The sequence below is a fragment of the Fusarium proliferatum genome (assembly GCF_900067095.1).
Source record: "Fusarium proliferatum ET1 genome assembly, contig: FPRO_scaffold008, whole genome shotgun sequence".
NCBI lineage: Eukaryota > Fungi > Ascomycota > Sordariomycetes > Hypocreales > Nectriaceae > Fusarium > Fusarium proliferatum.
In genome coordinates, this window is record NW_022194797.1 from 859,055 (window position 1) to 873,682 (window position 14,628).

General features: G+C 48.6%; 6 protein-coding genes across 6 annotated transcripts; 3 read left to right on the forward strand and 3 right to left on the reverse strand.

Moving 5' to 3' along the window:
* Window positions 1-1,451: 1,451 nt before the first annotated feature.
* On the reverse strand, window positions 1,452-3,014 carry FPRO_14009 (uncharacterized protein; the record flags this gene model as incomplete). The annotated part of the gene is made up of 3 exons (XM_031218987.1): window positions 1,452-1,943; window positions 1,992-2,868; window positions 2,920-3,014. The coding sequence occupies 3 exons, from the start codon at window positions 3,012-3,014 to the stop codon at window positions 1,452-1,454; spliced, it is 1,464 nt and encodes a 487-aa protein (XP_031084791.1).
* A 657-nt stretch (window positions 3,015-3,671) lies between these two features.
* On the reverse strand, window positions 3,672-6,014 carry FPRO_14010 (uncharacterized protein; the record flags this gene model as incomplete). The annotated part of the gene is made up of 8 exons (XM_031218988.1): window positions 3,672-4,077; window positions 4,132-4,376; window positions 4,427-4,825; window positions 4,875-5,164; window positions 5,209-5,636; window positions 5,691-5,812; window positions 5,858-5,881; window positions 5,949-6,014. 8 exons carry the CDS (start codon window positions 6,012-6,014, stop codon window positions 3,672-3,674), a joined length of 1,980 nt encoding a protein of 659 aa, XP_031084792.1.
* Window positions 6,015-6,354: 340 nt separating this feature from the next.
* Window positions 6,355-7,779, forward strand: FPRO_14011 (uncharacterized protein; the record flags this gene model as incomplete). Its single annotated transcript, XM_031218989.1, has 8 exons — window positions 6,355-6,395; window positions 6,443-6,627; window positions 6,678-6,794; window positions 6,818-6,954; window positions 7,007-7,079; window positions 7,133-7,236; window positions 7,291-7,556; window positions 7,617-7,779. 8 exons carry the CDS (start codon window positions 6,355-6,357, stop codon window positions 7,777-7,779), a joined length of 1,086 nt encoding a protein of 361 aa, XP_031084793.1.
* A 1,195-nt stretch (window positions 7,780-8,974) lies between these two features.
* On the forward strand, window positions 8,975-10,398 carry FPRO_14012 (uncharacterized protein; the record flags this gene model as incomplete). Its single annotated transcript, XM_031218990.1, has 6 exons — window positions 8,975-9,022; window positions 9,092-9,337; window positions 9,389-9,591; window positions 9,646-9,740; window positions 9,796-9,966; window positions 10,019-10,398. The coding sequence occupies 6 exons, from the start codon at window positions 8,975-8,977 to the stop codon at window positions 10,396-10,398; spliced, it is 1,143 nt and encodes a 380-aa protein (XP_031084794.1).
* Window positions 10,399-10,810: 412 nt separating this feature from the next.
* FPRO_14013 (uncharacterized protein) lies at window positions 10,811-11,974 on the reverse strand (the record flags this gene model as incomplete). Its single annotated transcript, XM_031218991.1, has 1 exon — window positions 10,811-11,974. One exon carries the CDS (start codon window positions 11,972-11,974, stop codon window positions 10,811-10,813), a length of 1,164 nt encoding a protein of 387 aa, XP_031084795.1.
* A 1,053-nt stretch (window positions 11,975-13,027) lies between these two features.
* On the forward strand, window positions 13,028-14,499 carry FPRO_14014 (uncharacterized protein; the record flags this gene model as incomplete). The annotated part of the gene is made up of 2 exons (XM_031218993.1): window positions 13,028-13,232; window positions 13,292-14,499. 2 exons carry the CDS (start codon window positions 13,028-13,030, stop codon window positions 14,497-14,499), a joined length of 1,413 nt encoding a protein of 470 aa, XP_031084796.1.
* Window positions 14,500-14,628: the final 129 nt, after the last annotated feature.

The following is a 14,628-nucleotide window of genomic DNA, read 5'->3' on the forward strand; positions in this document are numbered from 1 at the left end:
GCCTTCAATGTGCTGACTTCACGATTGCCACAGGGATGTTGGAGGATCTGATGATACGTAACGAACAGCAACGTCATTCGCACCAGTTTGTGACAAATATAAAACATAATAACAGCAAAAAGCAGAAGAGTATGTTTTTATGACAGGTATTGCTTCGGTGGCCCTTGTTCAACCGTGTAAGAGTCTAACAATAATGGGAGGCTCAGGAGAACAGGCCCACGAGTTCGGAGAGTCATCAAACAACCAAAAATAACTTCCTAGCTCAGCTAACAGTGGAGATTAATTAATGCGGACGGAGAAAGGATGTAAATACGCTTCATCTGCCCATAGAATTGAAACCAATCTCATGTCCATACCTCCCAAGCTAGTATAGCAAAGCAACTTGGAATTCTAGCTAGACACTTAAACTCACAAGCATACACCGAAACCCTTGCCCATTATGTGCCACACAGTCTACCCTGGGCTCAAGTGTGGGCACTGTAAAGCGACCACGGCTCCGGGGGAAAAGACCTTGTAGAAGTGCCAGCATGCCTTCTTTCAGGACAAATATCCTGAGCGATGCATTCCTGGAGAGGAGTGTGAAAAAACCTCTAGAACTTATTACAAGTGCTTCACGTGCAAAGAATGCCGGGATGCCTTCTTTGAGCTTTGGAGCCAGGACCTCGTCGTAAAAGTAGAAGTCGATTCATACGAATACTGGTTTCAAACTGGAGGCTCTGCTACCCGTAATGGCCCCTATTTGGAGCTATAGCGATACGGGGAATTAAAACGCTCTGTTGAATATCTTTAAAGGAAGCAGCGGGCTTTAGGTGACGATAAGATCTAGGCAGTCAAGTTTAGGAGGGCCGAGTGAATTCTGAAGCATGCAAATGCTTACTGGAGAGAAGAGACTCTTTGACTGTCAGAGAGGTAAGGACCGAGAGAGGACCAAGTGTAACACAAATTCTGAAAAGAAAAATAGGATAGAAATTAAAGGTTGGTAGACTGCAAGTAGAGGTCTATTAGCAGAACCATTCTTGCCATCCACATAAACGAATTTCACTTGCTACCATTTCGTTTGATGGAGATTATCATTCAAGACGTAAATACAAGAAACATTAGAAAATAAGACGAATCATAGGCCATACTTCTACAGAGCTGTACCAGCAGAAAAGAACCATAGGCCTTGCCATTACTAAGTCGTTAAGTGACATGCTAGCGCCAACCAAGCCCATAAGCCACTTGAATCATGGCATTCATATAGCAAGCCACTGTTTCTTGAGATGCTTCAAACTAAAAATACAATCCAAGGATGATGATACACCCTAAGCATAATGTGTTGTTGTCTTGCAGGGTGTTTCTAATGCTTGTCTCCTGGTTCAATTCGTCCATTCCAGATTACGGTAAAGGGGCATGAATACATGGCTATGGCTCCCTCAAGAAACAAATCAACATTCTATAATGATTCAATATCAACTATCGGTCGCTGCCGTTGCAGAGGCTGTTCGATAATCAGGAGGCAGGGCTCCACCTTGCTGGGCATGCGGTTGTAATGGAGTCCGGAGCGCCGTGCGATATGTCGGAACTTTGCTAAGTTCAGCAAGTTCTTCTGGGTCGGTAGATACAGTTTCGGATGAGCTGCGAGATGGGCTGTGGCTCTGACTTAACTGCGACGATTCTAATGTGTTGGAGTTCTCGTATGTCTGACTCTCATTCGAGTCTGTGTGGTGAGGAGTGCTGGTACCAGATCCTTCTCCCTCGCCGTGGTTGGTACCTTGGCCAGGAATCTGCCAGTCCTCCAGACTGTCGTATAACTGGTCGAGAATGTGTTCTCCATACACTGGCGGTCCTATTAATTCGCTTGGTGGTCCTTGTGTAGTGGGGGCTTGGTCGATCAAGTTGCCTTGGTCGTCAAGAGTGATGGAAGGTGAAATGAAGATATTGACTGGAATACCCAAGTCAAGCTGAGAAGTTATTCTTTGCGCTCTGTACCTTGAAAAGGGTTGACTTACATGCGAGACATGCCCGTCCTGATTCCGAATGGGTATGTGTATCTTAAGTTTGTGGTAGACCCTGATGCCTTGTGTGTCTATGTCTTGAATGCACTCGCTCAGTCTCTTCGGTAACTGAAGCGTCTTCTTCATAACCCATCCCTCTTGACCCGTTTCCTCTATAGTATCCTGCCAATATTGCTCTCTTGACATCGCAAAGTCCCACTGGGAGATCTCGCGCTTGCTTTTGTGTTCTCTTGTGTAGATATAGTGTCTGCTGTGCATGCTGAACTCCTGAAACTCCACCAAAGTTACGACAATCTTTTCAATCTCGAGCCCTTTGACCAGTGGTGTAAATCGTGTTTCGAGAACTATCGAGCCGCCGAATACAGCGGCCTTGGTCGGTATAGACACCGAATAGTCGACTTTGTTGATCCATGTCTGCTCGACACTCATATTATGCATGAACTCCAGGGCAGTTGGTGCAAATGTGCGGATTATTCGAAGCTTCTTGGTGCAACTGATATGCCGAGCAAGCTTGCCTCTACTGATAGTCGCTCTCAATCCATACGTTATGGAAGCATCCCGGCTACCCTCAAGGCTTTCAGAAGTGTCACCCGCCATCATCAGTTCGAACGGCCACTCATAGTTGCCAGCTGGTAGAGTGACGCTCTTGCCACCTGCTTCCAGCAACGAGGGCCACTTGTGCTTCATGATGCTGGTGTTGTGCGCCACACCGGGATCATTTAACCATGCATGGCGTACAGTACCATCTAGGCGAAGTCTGACTTCATCGAGCTTGAGTGGCGACTGTAGACACAGGACTACGACGCCCTTGAGTAGTTGATCTGTTGATTCATATCGGCTACCCCAAAAGACAACAAATTCGCGTTCAAGTCTTATAGTTATTTTAGTGAATGTGCAAAATTCGTCTGGTCAAGATACATACCTGATCTCGAAGAGGGAATACGGTGTTGAGGCTACGCCACTAAAGGCAGCAGCGAGAGGCTGGTTATTGTGTTGGTTCGTCGACGAGGCTTGCATGATGCTGACAGACGCCTATGCAGGGTTTGAAAGAGTTAGTCTAGTACATTTCTCCAAAAAAAATGAGGCTGAAGGGTTTCCGCAATAAAAGGACATGTTGCAGTGATTTCGTTGGGGCAGTTGGCAGGTATATCTCTGAACCTCGGCATCCGCGTGGGCCGATACGGAGTAGACGATAAGAGTTTAGCTGGCCATGAGCTGATCTGACGATGCAATTTAGTCCGGCACGGAACGATCGGCGACAGAATCAGCCCGATGCATCAACATTCCATTCCCCCCGTGACACGGCAGATCGGTCTGTTGTCTTTACCCGCTGGGGTTTAGGCTGCGAAGCCCAACAGCACCTGGATTTGCATGTGATGGGATCCGCACTTACACCGCGTGTCTTGTTGTGATTCCAGAACATAACATTTATGCATGAGAACCTTGTTTTCAATTGCATCTGAAGACTCCACATTATTTCCGTAATCTAAAAAACCATGTGAAGAGTATTTATGGACTGAAAACTCGCTGCATGTGCCTCTGAGGTCTGCTTCAGCTACTCTGATCATATGAAGAAGAGCTTGACACGTCACTCACTACCGCATAAGCTTACTGTGTTGCACTTTTTCTCATCAGGTATAACGTCATCCGCAAGGAAGATTTATAGACCTGATTTCAGTATGGTACGTCTTCGTGCAGGAGCCTCATAAATTGCTGGTTGCTATGAAACCAATCACCGATCTGGAGTGACGCATCGTATTCGGCACCGATTGCAACGTCAGTTGCGGCAATTCCATCCACAGTATTTACTACCTCGGGATCAATCATCGTGAAGTCGCTTGAGCTTGGTAGGGATGTACTCGTGTGTGAAAGCTCGGGGCATGCTTTGGCACTGAGTCGGGCGGCTTTGCTGAGAAGTTCGTAAAGTCGATGGGGATGTGTCGCCGGCTCTGAATGGGTACACTCCGACTTGAATGACGATGCGAATCTATCCAGGCGGTCAAAATCCTCCACAATTGAGTATCTCACTGCATGAGTGAAGACTATGCTGAATGGAAAGAAGGGCGTATGCAAGATAGCCCTGCTAAGAGGTCAGCTGACGGTAGAAAAAGCGGCTGAAGAATAGTGTGCTTACCAGTTTATATATCTTCGAATCAACAGCGGATCTTTGCACCCATTGACTAGTTTCATGCACTGATCATGCAGGTCTAAGGTGTTGCGAGCAACAGTGAGACAGCTTTCATGCACCTCCATGCCTCGGGAGCCAGGCAATACCCTGAGTACCATGGCCGTTAAGGCTGATTGGCAAACGAGATCGCAATGAAGGTATATGACTTTCATAGGGTCATCGCCCATGTCTCTGTTCTCCGTCAAAGCTTGCTACATACACTGTCAGTCACTCTGGCAAGACGGAAGGGGTTACCACGTACTGCGATCTCGTGATGGGTCTCATCTATGATACACTGAAGCTCCTGTGCAAGACCATTGGCTACCTCGTAACGGGTAGTGTTCGATGTTCTTAAGCCCTCAGGGCTATACAACTGGTCATATGCCTTTCCCTGTATCCGCCCGAGACGAACGGATCGATGCTGATTTGCCTGACGTGGCGAACAAACCTCAGAGTCGCGAACACCAGAGCATCGTCCCAGTCTCAATGAGAGGCCTTTCTCGTATGCGTAAACGACCCAGAACAAGTCGGACTGCATCTGTTGAAGGCCATCTTTGGGAGAGTCAAGCCGATGATAGCCCAGTGTCTGGCACAGCGTCATTCCGGTCGAGATCAATGTCCACGACTGTGATGCTCGACTTTCCTCGACCGAGTAAATTGCCTTACGAACGTTAGCTGCTGTCTTAGAACTACAGTTGATGCCAGTATACCCCAAGAGCAAGCGCGGCGATCAACTCCATGCATGGCGCAGCCAACAGAGTCAGTTTCCTAAGACCGCTGCCAACTTGGGACCGATAAAAGCGACAGTATTCTTGTGACTTCGCATCTCCGTGAATGACAGCATATTCAGCAAACACGTATGATAGAAAGCTATTTGCGATGATAAACTCAGCCTCGGTATGATCCTCAACACGGAAGTAGACCTTGTTGCAAATATCTAGAAAGACATCGAGAGGAAGGAAACGGCATATCCAGACTACTCTATGATCTTTTGAGTGACCTAATATTGTCAGCATGGATAGAGACAATCATGCGCTGATATACCTTTGACCCATCGCAGAATTTCCACGACGGCTGCCAATGGGGGCGTCAGAATACTTTCCAGTGACTCATGAGGTTTTGGCTGTTGGCCTCGTGTCATCTGAGTGTTCTTCAAAGCATTTACAAGACTTTTTAGCGAAGAAATGGTATTGCTCCACTCGGTATCTGCTTGAACTGGGCCATTGTCCTGAATAATGGATTGAACAAAGTCTATGATATGGGCGGAGTAATCCCAGCGAGGAGGCGGAGCAGCGCTGTCAGAAGGCCGGGGCTTATCCGACTTATTTGCCTCAGCTGGGCTTGGAGATATAAAAGCCAAACGACGTTGCTCTTGTGATGTTTGAGCTGGCGTGACTCTATTCAGGTCGAGTCCTGCCAACAGTGTCTTAATGCTGCTGACATCGCGGGAGATGTCATCAATCTTTCGCTCACTGTTTCAGAGAAATTAGGTTTCAGAACGTTACAACCAAGAAGATCTTAAATACTATTTTTCAGAGACCAAGACTCTTTGTCGGGCAGTGCTTGGCTTGGGCGCGATCCTGCTGTGGGTGCAGTCAACGCGGGCTGATACGCAGTTGGAACAAGGCGTTGCTCTGTCACATCCGATCTAGCAAATCTTAGTAGACGCCAGACATACTATAATTAATGGTACCTTTCTTGCTCGGCATTGATCGCACTAACAAGCATGTCAGTCAACAACTCTGTACAGTAAATAGTATTGGGAGTTTTGTATGGGTCTATACCGAGCGGCGACTGATCGCAGGGCGGTTTGAACCTCCCTTGTCATTCGGAGACGCGCGCGATTCCATCCTGATTAGTTGGTCGGTAAATGTTTGTCATTGACAGAGACTCGGTCACAGTGTTACGAGGGAGGGGACAAGTCCTACGATGACAAAACCTCCCGGAAACGCGCGGATTTCCAGGTATTGGTCAATTGTGGAGTCGGCAGAGCCAATCAGAATTACCGAGCCACCTCTTGGTACCTGGAGAATGACATTTGGGATGGAGATGGGTAGCTGAAGGTCAAGGAAAGATGACTATAAATGAATGTTTTCTGCTCAAGAGGAATTATTCGGAACTCAAGCTAAGTTCACTGCTAAACTACAGCCTGCAAATCATCACATTACCTTACGTTATCTTCTCAGCATCATGCCTCACAACGTCCTTGTTACTGGAGCCGCCGGCTACATGTAAGTGAGCCATCTTGATCAATCTCTCCTTTGCTAACCATAAACAGTGGTGGCTCTGTCGTCGCTGATATTCTTTCTCGCACCGATGAGTCGTTGAAGGAAATCAATGTTTTTGCGGCTGCTCGAAGCCAAGATCAGGTCGATAAGATATCCAAACTCGAAAGAGTCCATGCCTTTCTCGTGGACCTCCAAGATAAGCCTGCTGTGGAATATGCGATTGCGAAATATGAGAGTAAGCTTTCAGCTTGTGTCTGGGTTCGTTGTGTCTGACAATCTTCTCAGTCGACATCGTCATCCATACAGCTGGAGCCATTTTCCCAGACATGTTGTCAAACCTGCTCAGTGGTCTTGGAGACCGCCGCCGAGCTACCGGCAACAACACATACCTGATTCATGCAAGTTCCTCCTACATACATCTGAAGTCTTTCTAATACCTCAGCAGTCTTCGGTTGCGTCCATGTTTACCGAGGAAGGCGGATGGCCTTTCGGCAAGGTCAAAGACTCTGATCCCCTCATCGATAGGCAGAGGGAGCTTGGCCTTGATAACCCTGTTCGAAAGGTAGGCCCGAAAACCTATACGTGAGGTGATTTTCCATGCTGAAGGAATTTAGACAAACATTGTTCTTGCCGATGAAGGGAAGGCCCAGGGTGTCGAGACTTTCAACATCCCCATCCAGCTCACTTGTAGGTATCCCTGACATTGTCCAATCTGGTACATAATACTAATGTTAGTATAGATGGACGTGGAACTGGCGAGTGCAGAAAGCTCTCTGTCAATATTCCTGCTTTGATTCGGACGAGCATCAAACTGAAGACGGTCCACAAGTTCGATCGAGACTCGGTAAGAACTGTCCGCTGTTCGCACGCAAGAGATGTCAGTCTAACAAATTTCAAGACTCCTGGAAATGTACATATCTCCGATCTTACGGATCTGTACATTCTCATCCTCAGCAAGATCCTGAAAGAGGAGCCTATCGCTGTCGGAACTGATAGATACTTCTTCTCAATTGCTCATCGCATCAGCTGGTGGAAAATCATGGATAAGATTGCAGAGGGTCTCTACGCTCACGGTCTTGTTGACGAGCCAACACCAAAGATTTGGCCCAACTACGACGTTGCAGCTGATGCCCTCGGATTTCCACGAAGGTTCATTCGTCCCATGTGCATGCCCAAGTAGGTTTCCCTTGGCCTCAAAATGATTCAAATGCTTACCAGTCTCAGTGGCGATCTCGAGCCGGCAAACGGAACCGCGTTGGGTTGGAGGCCCAAGCAGGACAGCGAACAGAAGTGTCTAGACCAGATTGAACAAGAGATCAAGGATGTTAAGGAGCTGAATACTGTCAGAATGGGGCTTTTCGACACTCTTATCGCCGAACAGAAATAGTAGACTGCATTCTCCCCCCGTGGAGATGTTTGTCTGAGACTCATCACGTCGCTTTCGACATATATTGAGGTTGTTGTCATAGAAAATCTAGTACATGTTCTTTAATAACTATCAATACTGCCGCATGTTTGACTATGAATATCTCTTCTTGCAATATGATGCATTCGCATCATTTAGACAGTGCATATGTAGATATGACGCTCATGATGGCACTCTTCTGATGAGATCAGAGCATCCTGGAGCCATCAACTAGCTATGTCATTGTGGCCAACAATTGGCAACGGCTTCAGTGCCACCACATACCTTTTTAATGTCGATTGACGTCGGTTTTGCATTCCCTTGAACTTCGTGATTCTAGATTAGTTAAACTGGTAAGAAGATCAGTGCCGATCCTCAGCGGAATGCGGTATGTGAAAAAGTACGTCACCACTGCCTGTCCATCGGCAATCACAGGGCGTCACGTTGTTTGGAGGAAGAGACGGCTTCGAGTGGCTTTGCGTGACCAGTAGCCATGGCGGCGCCCTTGAAACTCTTACACGGGCTGCGCGAAAGATTCTGCGACTCAGGTACTGAACGGCTCAGATCAACAAAGTTCGCTCGAGTGAACAGAGCAGCTTATCTATCATTCTGTGTTCCACTTCGATATTAGGCACTTCTGTTCCGTCCAACAAGCTCAGCGTCGAGTCTTGGTCAGTGTTCTCGCCCTTACATCGGGTTCCTGCATGATGCAGGTGATGCAACTAGACCACCACAGACCTTTCCAAAGTTCAAGACGCCTATAACAACGACGCGAAAGCCCCAGATCAGAGGTGCAACCATACCAAAGACGATCGAGGACCCTTTGCTGTCAAACCTTATCTAGCCGTCCGATCTATGAGACCTCCGGACAAGGAATGCACATGTCGTCTAGCAAAACCTAACCCCAAGCCTCCACGGGCTCCTCGCCCTGGCTAGTAATTGTCAAATCACTGACGATTTGCATTTCGTGACGCTAGGCAAGGCTAGAGTCAGGGCGAATCGCCACGAAAAGCGCCGCCGCATTCCAGGGCCCTGTCCGCATCCAACTTAGTGTTATGGCCTTGCCGAACAATAAGACAAGGACGCATCCGTTTCGTGCCTTTGTTTTCAATCTCATTACAATCCTGCTTCACCTTGTCTCTCATTCTCGGTGCACTTTATACGCTCCTTATCCAAAATGACTCTGACAAAAGCTTTCCCTCCACCTACGGGTGCAGCCGTGATCGTACGTTCCGTGTCTCACTTACATCGCTTGCGTCAGTGTAAGTGAAGATTGGTTATTGATGTCTCGCAGGGCACGACCTTCAGCCTTATCGCTTTCGCGGCTGTTATTATAGCAACTCGATTCTTTTACCGACTCAGGATCCAGAGGGAGAGGTTGGTTACGAGTGACTGGTTTATGATCCTGGCATTATGTGCCGCTATATCGTGTGCGGCATTCGACGTCGTGTTCTACCATCTTGATGTTCTCAGGCCCCGAATCAGTGTCGGCTTTGAGAATTATAACCCGGGTGAAGAAAAGGTTGAGTACATTTACAAGGTAAGATTTGTGTAAACACTCAGACTGTGACAGGGACTAACATGCGTCAAGATGTCCTGGGCCAGCGAAATCCCCTTCTATGCGACAACATATCTATCTAAAGCAATTCTCTTATCTATGTACTTCCAGATCTTCCCGGCTTTTATGGGGAGGCGTCGTAAGACACTCTGGATCACTGTCTTTTACTGCGGACTGGCGTATGCCGCGACTCTTTGCATGCAGCTCTTTTCTTGTATGCCTATTGAGAGGCACTGGTATGTCTTACAGAGATGTCTCATACGTGGATATCATTTACTGACATTTGGCAGGGTCATCACTCGGCCATTGACCGCATGCGACTGGCGATGGCAGGGTATTGTCTTTCAGGTCTCTTGGGCTTTGTCTTTCTTAGGCAGTCTTCTCAGTACGTTGACACCATATCACCTCTCCTGTTCAAACTTTTTGCTAACACAGTATAGTCTTGATACTCCCATTCACTGTCGTTCATGATCTCGATTTGACCAAACGAGCCAAGCTTGGTCTGTACTTTGTGTCATTGGTCGGTCTTCTCGACATCGCCATCTCTCTAGTTCGATTCCTGAACGTGGAGCTCGGAGACAACGGGTCGTTCCGCTCCTTTAGCACGATCGGTAAGTTCTATCCCCGATACACATTCCCATGGTCGAGCTAACCCATTTGCAGAGCTATGGAGCTCCCTTGACGTCAACATCGGCCTCATTACAGCTTGCCTGCCCTCCCTCCGAATGCTCCTTGGACGCACCAGGAGGATTGACGACTACACGTTTGATGAAGCCAAGACCGCAAGGTCGTCTCGTGCCATGGAACACCGCGAGCTGGAAGAGATCGAGGAGTCAACCTACCTTGGTGTTAACAGCGTGGGGCCCTCGAACCGGTCTGCCAGAGTCTCCCAGAATGGTGACAAGACACCGGAACGAAACCCCGAGCCGGAGCGATCTTGGAAGGATCATGATGATGGTGATGATACCGACTTCGAGCTTGACAACATCAACGTTGAAGCTCTTACCAAGGACCAGGCACAATCGTACTGGTCCACTCCTTAGTTTCCTTTGTCACGAATCTGTACTATACTGCCCCGGCCATCAGAAGCGTCGCCTGTTTATACAACCAGATAGTCTGTAAAATATTGTCAGTTTGAATATACTCAAAAATTTGTCATCAGAAGTATCTGAAATCATTGCCGTCGCGTGGTACCATCTATGCTATGTGAAGATATCGCAACACGTCACGATAAACGCGTGGCCTATGTGTCCTTTTCGCTGTCCTTCTATTCGTGGCAGGCGTGAAAAGAGCTACGAATGGGCCTTCATTCAAGAATTATATTGTATTCAGTATTCTTTCTTGGTTGCGAACATTTGGCATCACGCAGCAGATGATGCCCATTCATGAAATACGCCAAACCAACGCGTCGCATCGCGTCCAGCGGAATGGCCGAGCAGCCAACTTGGTGCTTTTTCACAGTCGCTTCGTCACTATCTCTCTAACCTTGTTGAGATCTAATGCCTCGACAGTGCGCCCTTTGTATCCAGTCATAGTCGTTGCCATACATAGAGCATTGCAAATGGCTTCCTCGGTCGCGTCAGCAACAGCCTCAAACGCGCCATTGATGGTCTCATTGTGCACTGTCCCCACCTCGAAAGACGTGGGCTTGAAGGGGTCTAGATCTCCGCCTTCGAGACGTTGCATGGGAATCTTGGCCGCTGTAGAAAAGGCCAGGAAGATATCGCCCGAACCATTGCTGCCATAGCCGCCGACGCGTGAGAGTCCTACAGTGGCGCGCTTGGCAAGTCGCTCAAGTTGAACTGGAAGCAGGGGAATGTCTGTGGCGATGATGACAATGATGCTACCGTCAACGTGAGGCCCGTGGATGGCGGGCGCTTCTGACGAGCATGGCGTTTGGGCTTCTGATATCAGGATTCTTCCAACTGGGACACCACCAATGTGAAGGTCTTCCTTAAGCCCATAGTTGGCTTGAACGAGTACGCCGACGGTATAGTCCTTCGCGTTTCCTTTGCTGTCTATTCCAGGTACGATACGGCTGCTGGACCCCGTGCCTCCCTTGAACCGATGGCATATCATTCCCGTGCCGCCTCCAGTGCATCCTTCCGGCACCGCATCAGCCGACGCATTGCGAATGCCCCGGACAACGTGATCTGGGGTCAACGCAAAGCGGGTTTGCTTGTTGAGGTATCCATCATATGTCTCAGTCACAACAGGGAACGCAAATAGGTTCACATCGCCCTCCTTGGTTGCATGATACTTGGTCGCATAATCGTACACGCCTCGAAAGGCATCTCCAATTGATGAGTTTGTCGTCAGGATAATCGGTGACGTTAAGGTGCCCGACTCCTCAATCCAGTGAGATCCCGTCATCTCCCCAGAGCCATTGAACTTGAAGATGGCAGCCTGACATGAGTAGTCGAACCAGTCTGCTCGGGGAAGAATAGTGGTGACTCCAGTGTTGACATCCTGGTCAGGCTGGATTGACTCGGTGTGAACGAGGACGCCCGGGACATCGGTAATGGAGTTTAGATGACCTGGCTGCCATCTGCCCATGTAGAGCTCAGGCAGGAGTTCTCGGAGACGAAGCCGCTTGGAGAGGTCTAGGCCGCCACCCATGATGATGTGTATATATATATGTAGAGTAACAGTTCGGTTCTTGGAACCTATCAAGAGCAATAACGCAATACTTGGTACCAGTATTGGCGGGAGAGGAGGATTATAAATAAAGTCATCTACTTTGGTTTTCGCATTTCAACAAAAGTTCCCGCATTTCGGGAATCCTTTTTTCGGCTTTGAATGCCTTTCCAAGGCGTAAGCTGACCCTCAGATGATGAATGTCTTACGCGCCTTCCTTCTATGGAGACCTGGAACCATGGAAGAAAGAGTTGAAAGCACTGCAATGCTTACCCTAGATAAGAAGGAGATTCAGGATAAAGCTCTAGATTCAATAAGCAAGCAGAGGCAAATGCGACAAGACAGAATGACTCATTTCTTGATTGTTTATCGCTATCCATCGTATAAGAACTCGAAGCAAATGCCGGAGTTTCGGCTGTTGGTATATACTTAACGAGCTTCAACAAAGGGACTTGAGATCACCAAGTCGCAGTCATGTTAGAGAGCTGTTTTGGTGAGTTCAGGATTACCTGATCCGGACTAATGCGCTCTGTTATCTGTTAAGATATACTTCTAGCCACTGCAGATCATAGCGCTGATAATAGTACATCTTACTGATGCGTCGCTTATCGCTTACTTCACCGAATTCCACTGAAGCATGCCCTGCGCACCCAAAAGCCTCCGGGCGTCCAGAGGTGCCCTTAGCGGGTCAGCAACCAATTGTTGTCACATCTCGGGATTGCGGTGTCGCGGCAGACTGCGGCGCCCCCGACCAGAGAGCTCATGCAGGCTTTTCTGACAAACTGAGCGAGTGTTAGTCATCCCAAGCCGGACAATCCGCATGGCTTTGACTGGTTGGTGACATGTCGTGGCAAGCCCCGGAACAGACGGAAGTTCGGGGCTGAACGTTGGTCAACGGGGCGGGATGACGTCTGCTGGGCTACGCGTTTAAATAGCAGCCAGTATTGGACTCAGCTGAAACTCCATGAAATCCAGTGCGTGATATTGTGATTCCTTTGCATTGCGTCTCTCACACCAACAGATACCCTCGTCGAAATGCAGAAAGTCAAAGCCAGGCTGCCGTCATGGGACACTACAAAGACCACAAGCAAGAAGGGCTTTGACAAAGTGTGGGGTTGGGCTGACAAGCTGGGTGCACCAATCAATCGACTCTCGAATCGCATCGGCAGTGAGGCATTCTGGCCCACGACTCTGGATAAAGAGAGTGACAAGGCCGCCAGAATTTTGAGGTCCTTCTGCAGTAAGTGATCCCCTCAGATCTAGCTGAATATTATGACAGGCAGACTAACCAGATGACAGAGGATGGCTTCTATACCGAGGAGGAAAAGCCGGCTGATGGCGAACAGGCTGGACCCAAGCAGAAGCAGCGCGTCTTGAAGAAAATCCCACAAAAGGTGATTCAGAATGCTGTCGGTCTCGCCATCTTCACTACCATGCGAACCGGTCTCTGGGTCTCTGGAGCCGGCGGATCCGGAGTCCTCGTAGCCCGAAATGAGGAGGATGGTTCATGGTCTCCTCCATCTGGAATCCTTCTACACACAGCAGGTCTTGGCTTCCTAGTCGGAGTTGATATCTACGATTGTGTCGTTGTCATCAACAACCGCAAAGCCCTGGATGCATTTACCAAGATCAGAGCTACTCTCGGAGGAGAGATCAGTGCTGTTGCCGGACCCGTCGGAGCAGGTGGAGTGCTTGAGAATGATGGCAAATGGAAACAAGCCAACAGACCTGTCTTCACTTACTTGAAGTCAAGAGGATTCTACGCTGGCGTTCAAGTGGATGGTACAGTCATCATTGAGAGAACAGATGAAAACGCTCGCTTCTATGGACAGGAGGGCGTCAAAGTGGCAGACATCCTAGCTGGCAAAACAAGTCGACCTCCAGAAATAAAGATGCTCATGGAGACCTTAAAGGCAGCCGAAGGCCGAGAAGATGTCGACCAGCAATTGATGGAAGAGTTGGAAGGACAACCTGCACCAGGCGATGTCGATGTCGAGGCTCCTGGTGAGGGAACAGTCTTCGGCATTCCGGACCCAGAGGACCCTGATCCATATGGTGTTCTCGCCCTCGAGAAGGAAGGCCTCGAGATCCGTGACGCCGCAACTCACTCAAGACCACCAAGTCAAGCCTTCGAGTACAACCCCAGCCCCAACAGCCCGACGTACAAAAAGTTCTACAGAAGGAGTCTAGAGACCGGAACAAGGAGCAATCGAGACAGCTATGCTTCAACGCCGAGCAGGACATATACGACATCTGAGGCCAGTACGCAGACTGAACCTGTACTGATAACACCCATCACAAGTACGACACCAGAGAATAAGAGTCTGCCGCATCCGGAAAAGCATGATGACGACAAGTCAAGCATCTACGAGGATGTTCGGCTGGAGGATGACTTTCGGTCGCCGTATGATGGATCATCACAGTCACCTTATACTACGGTCGATAGCTTCATCACACCACCTCCTGGGCCACCACCGCCATTGCCCGCTAGAAGCCCTGTTGCGTAGTGAGATTGTCGGATAGAGAGTGTTTTCAGCCAGGCGTAGGGATATTGGAGAAAGAATGGGGTTAGATATGCAACGATATTGAATTTAGAGACTACATTTTGTTTCCTTGGATGCAAAAAATCCGCGTGA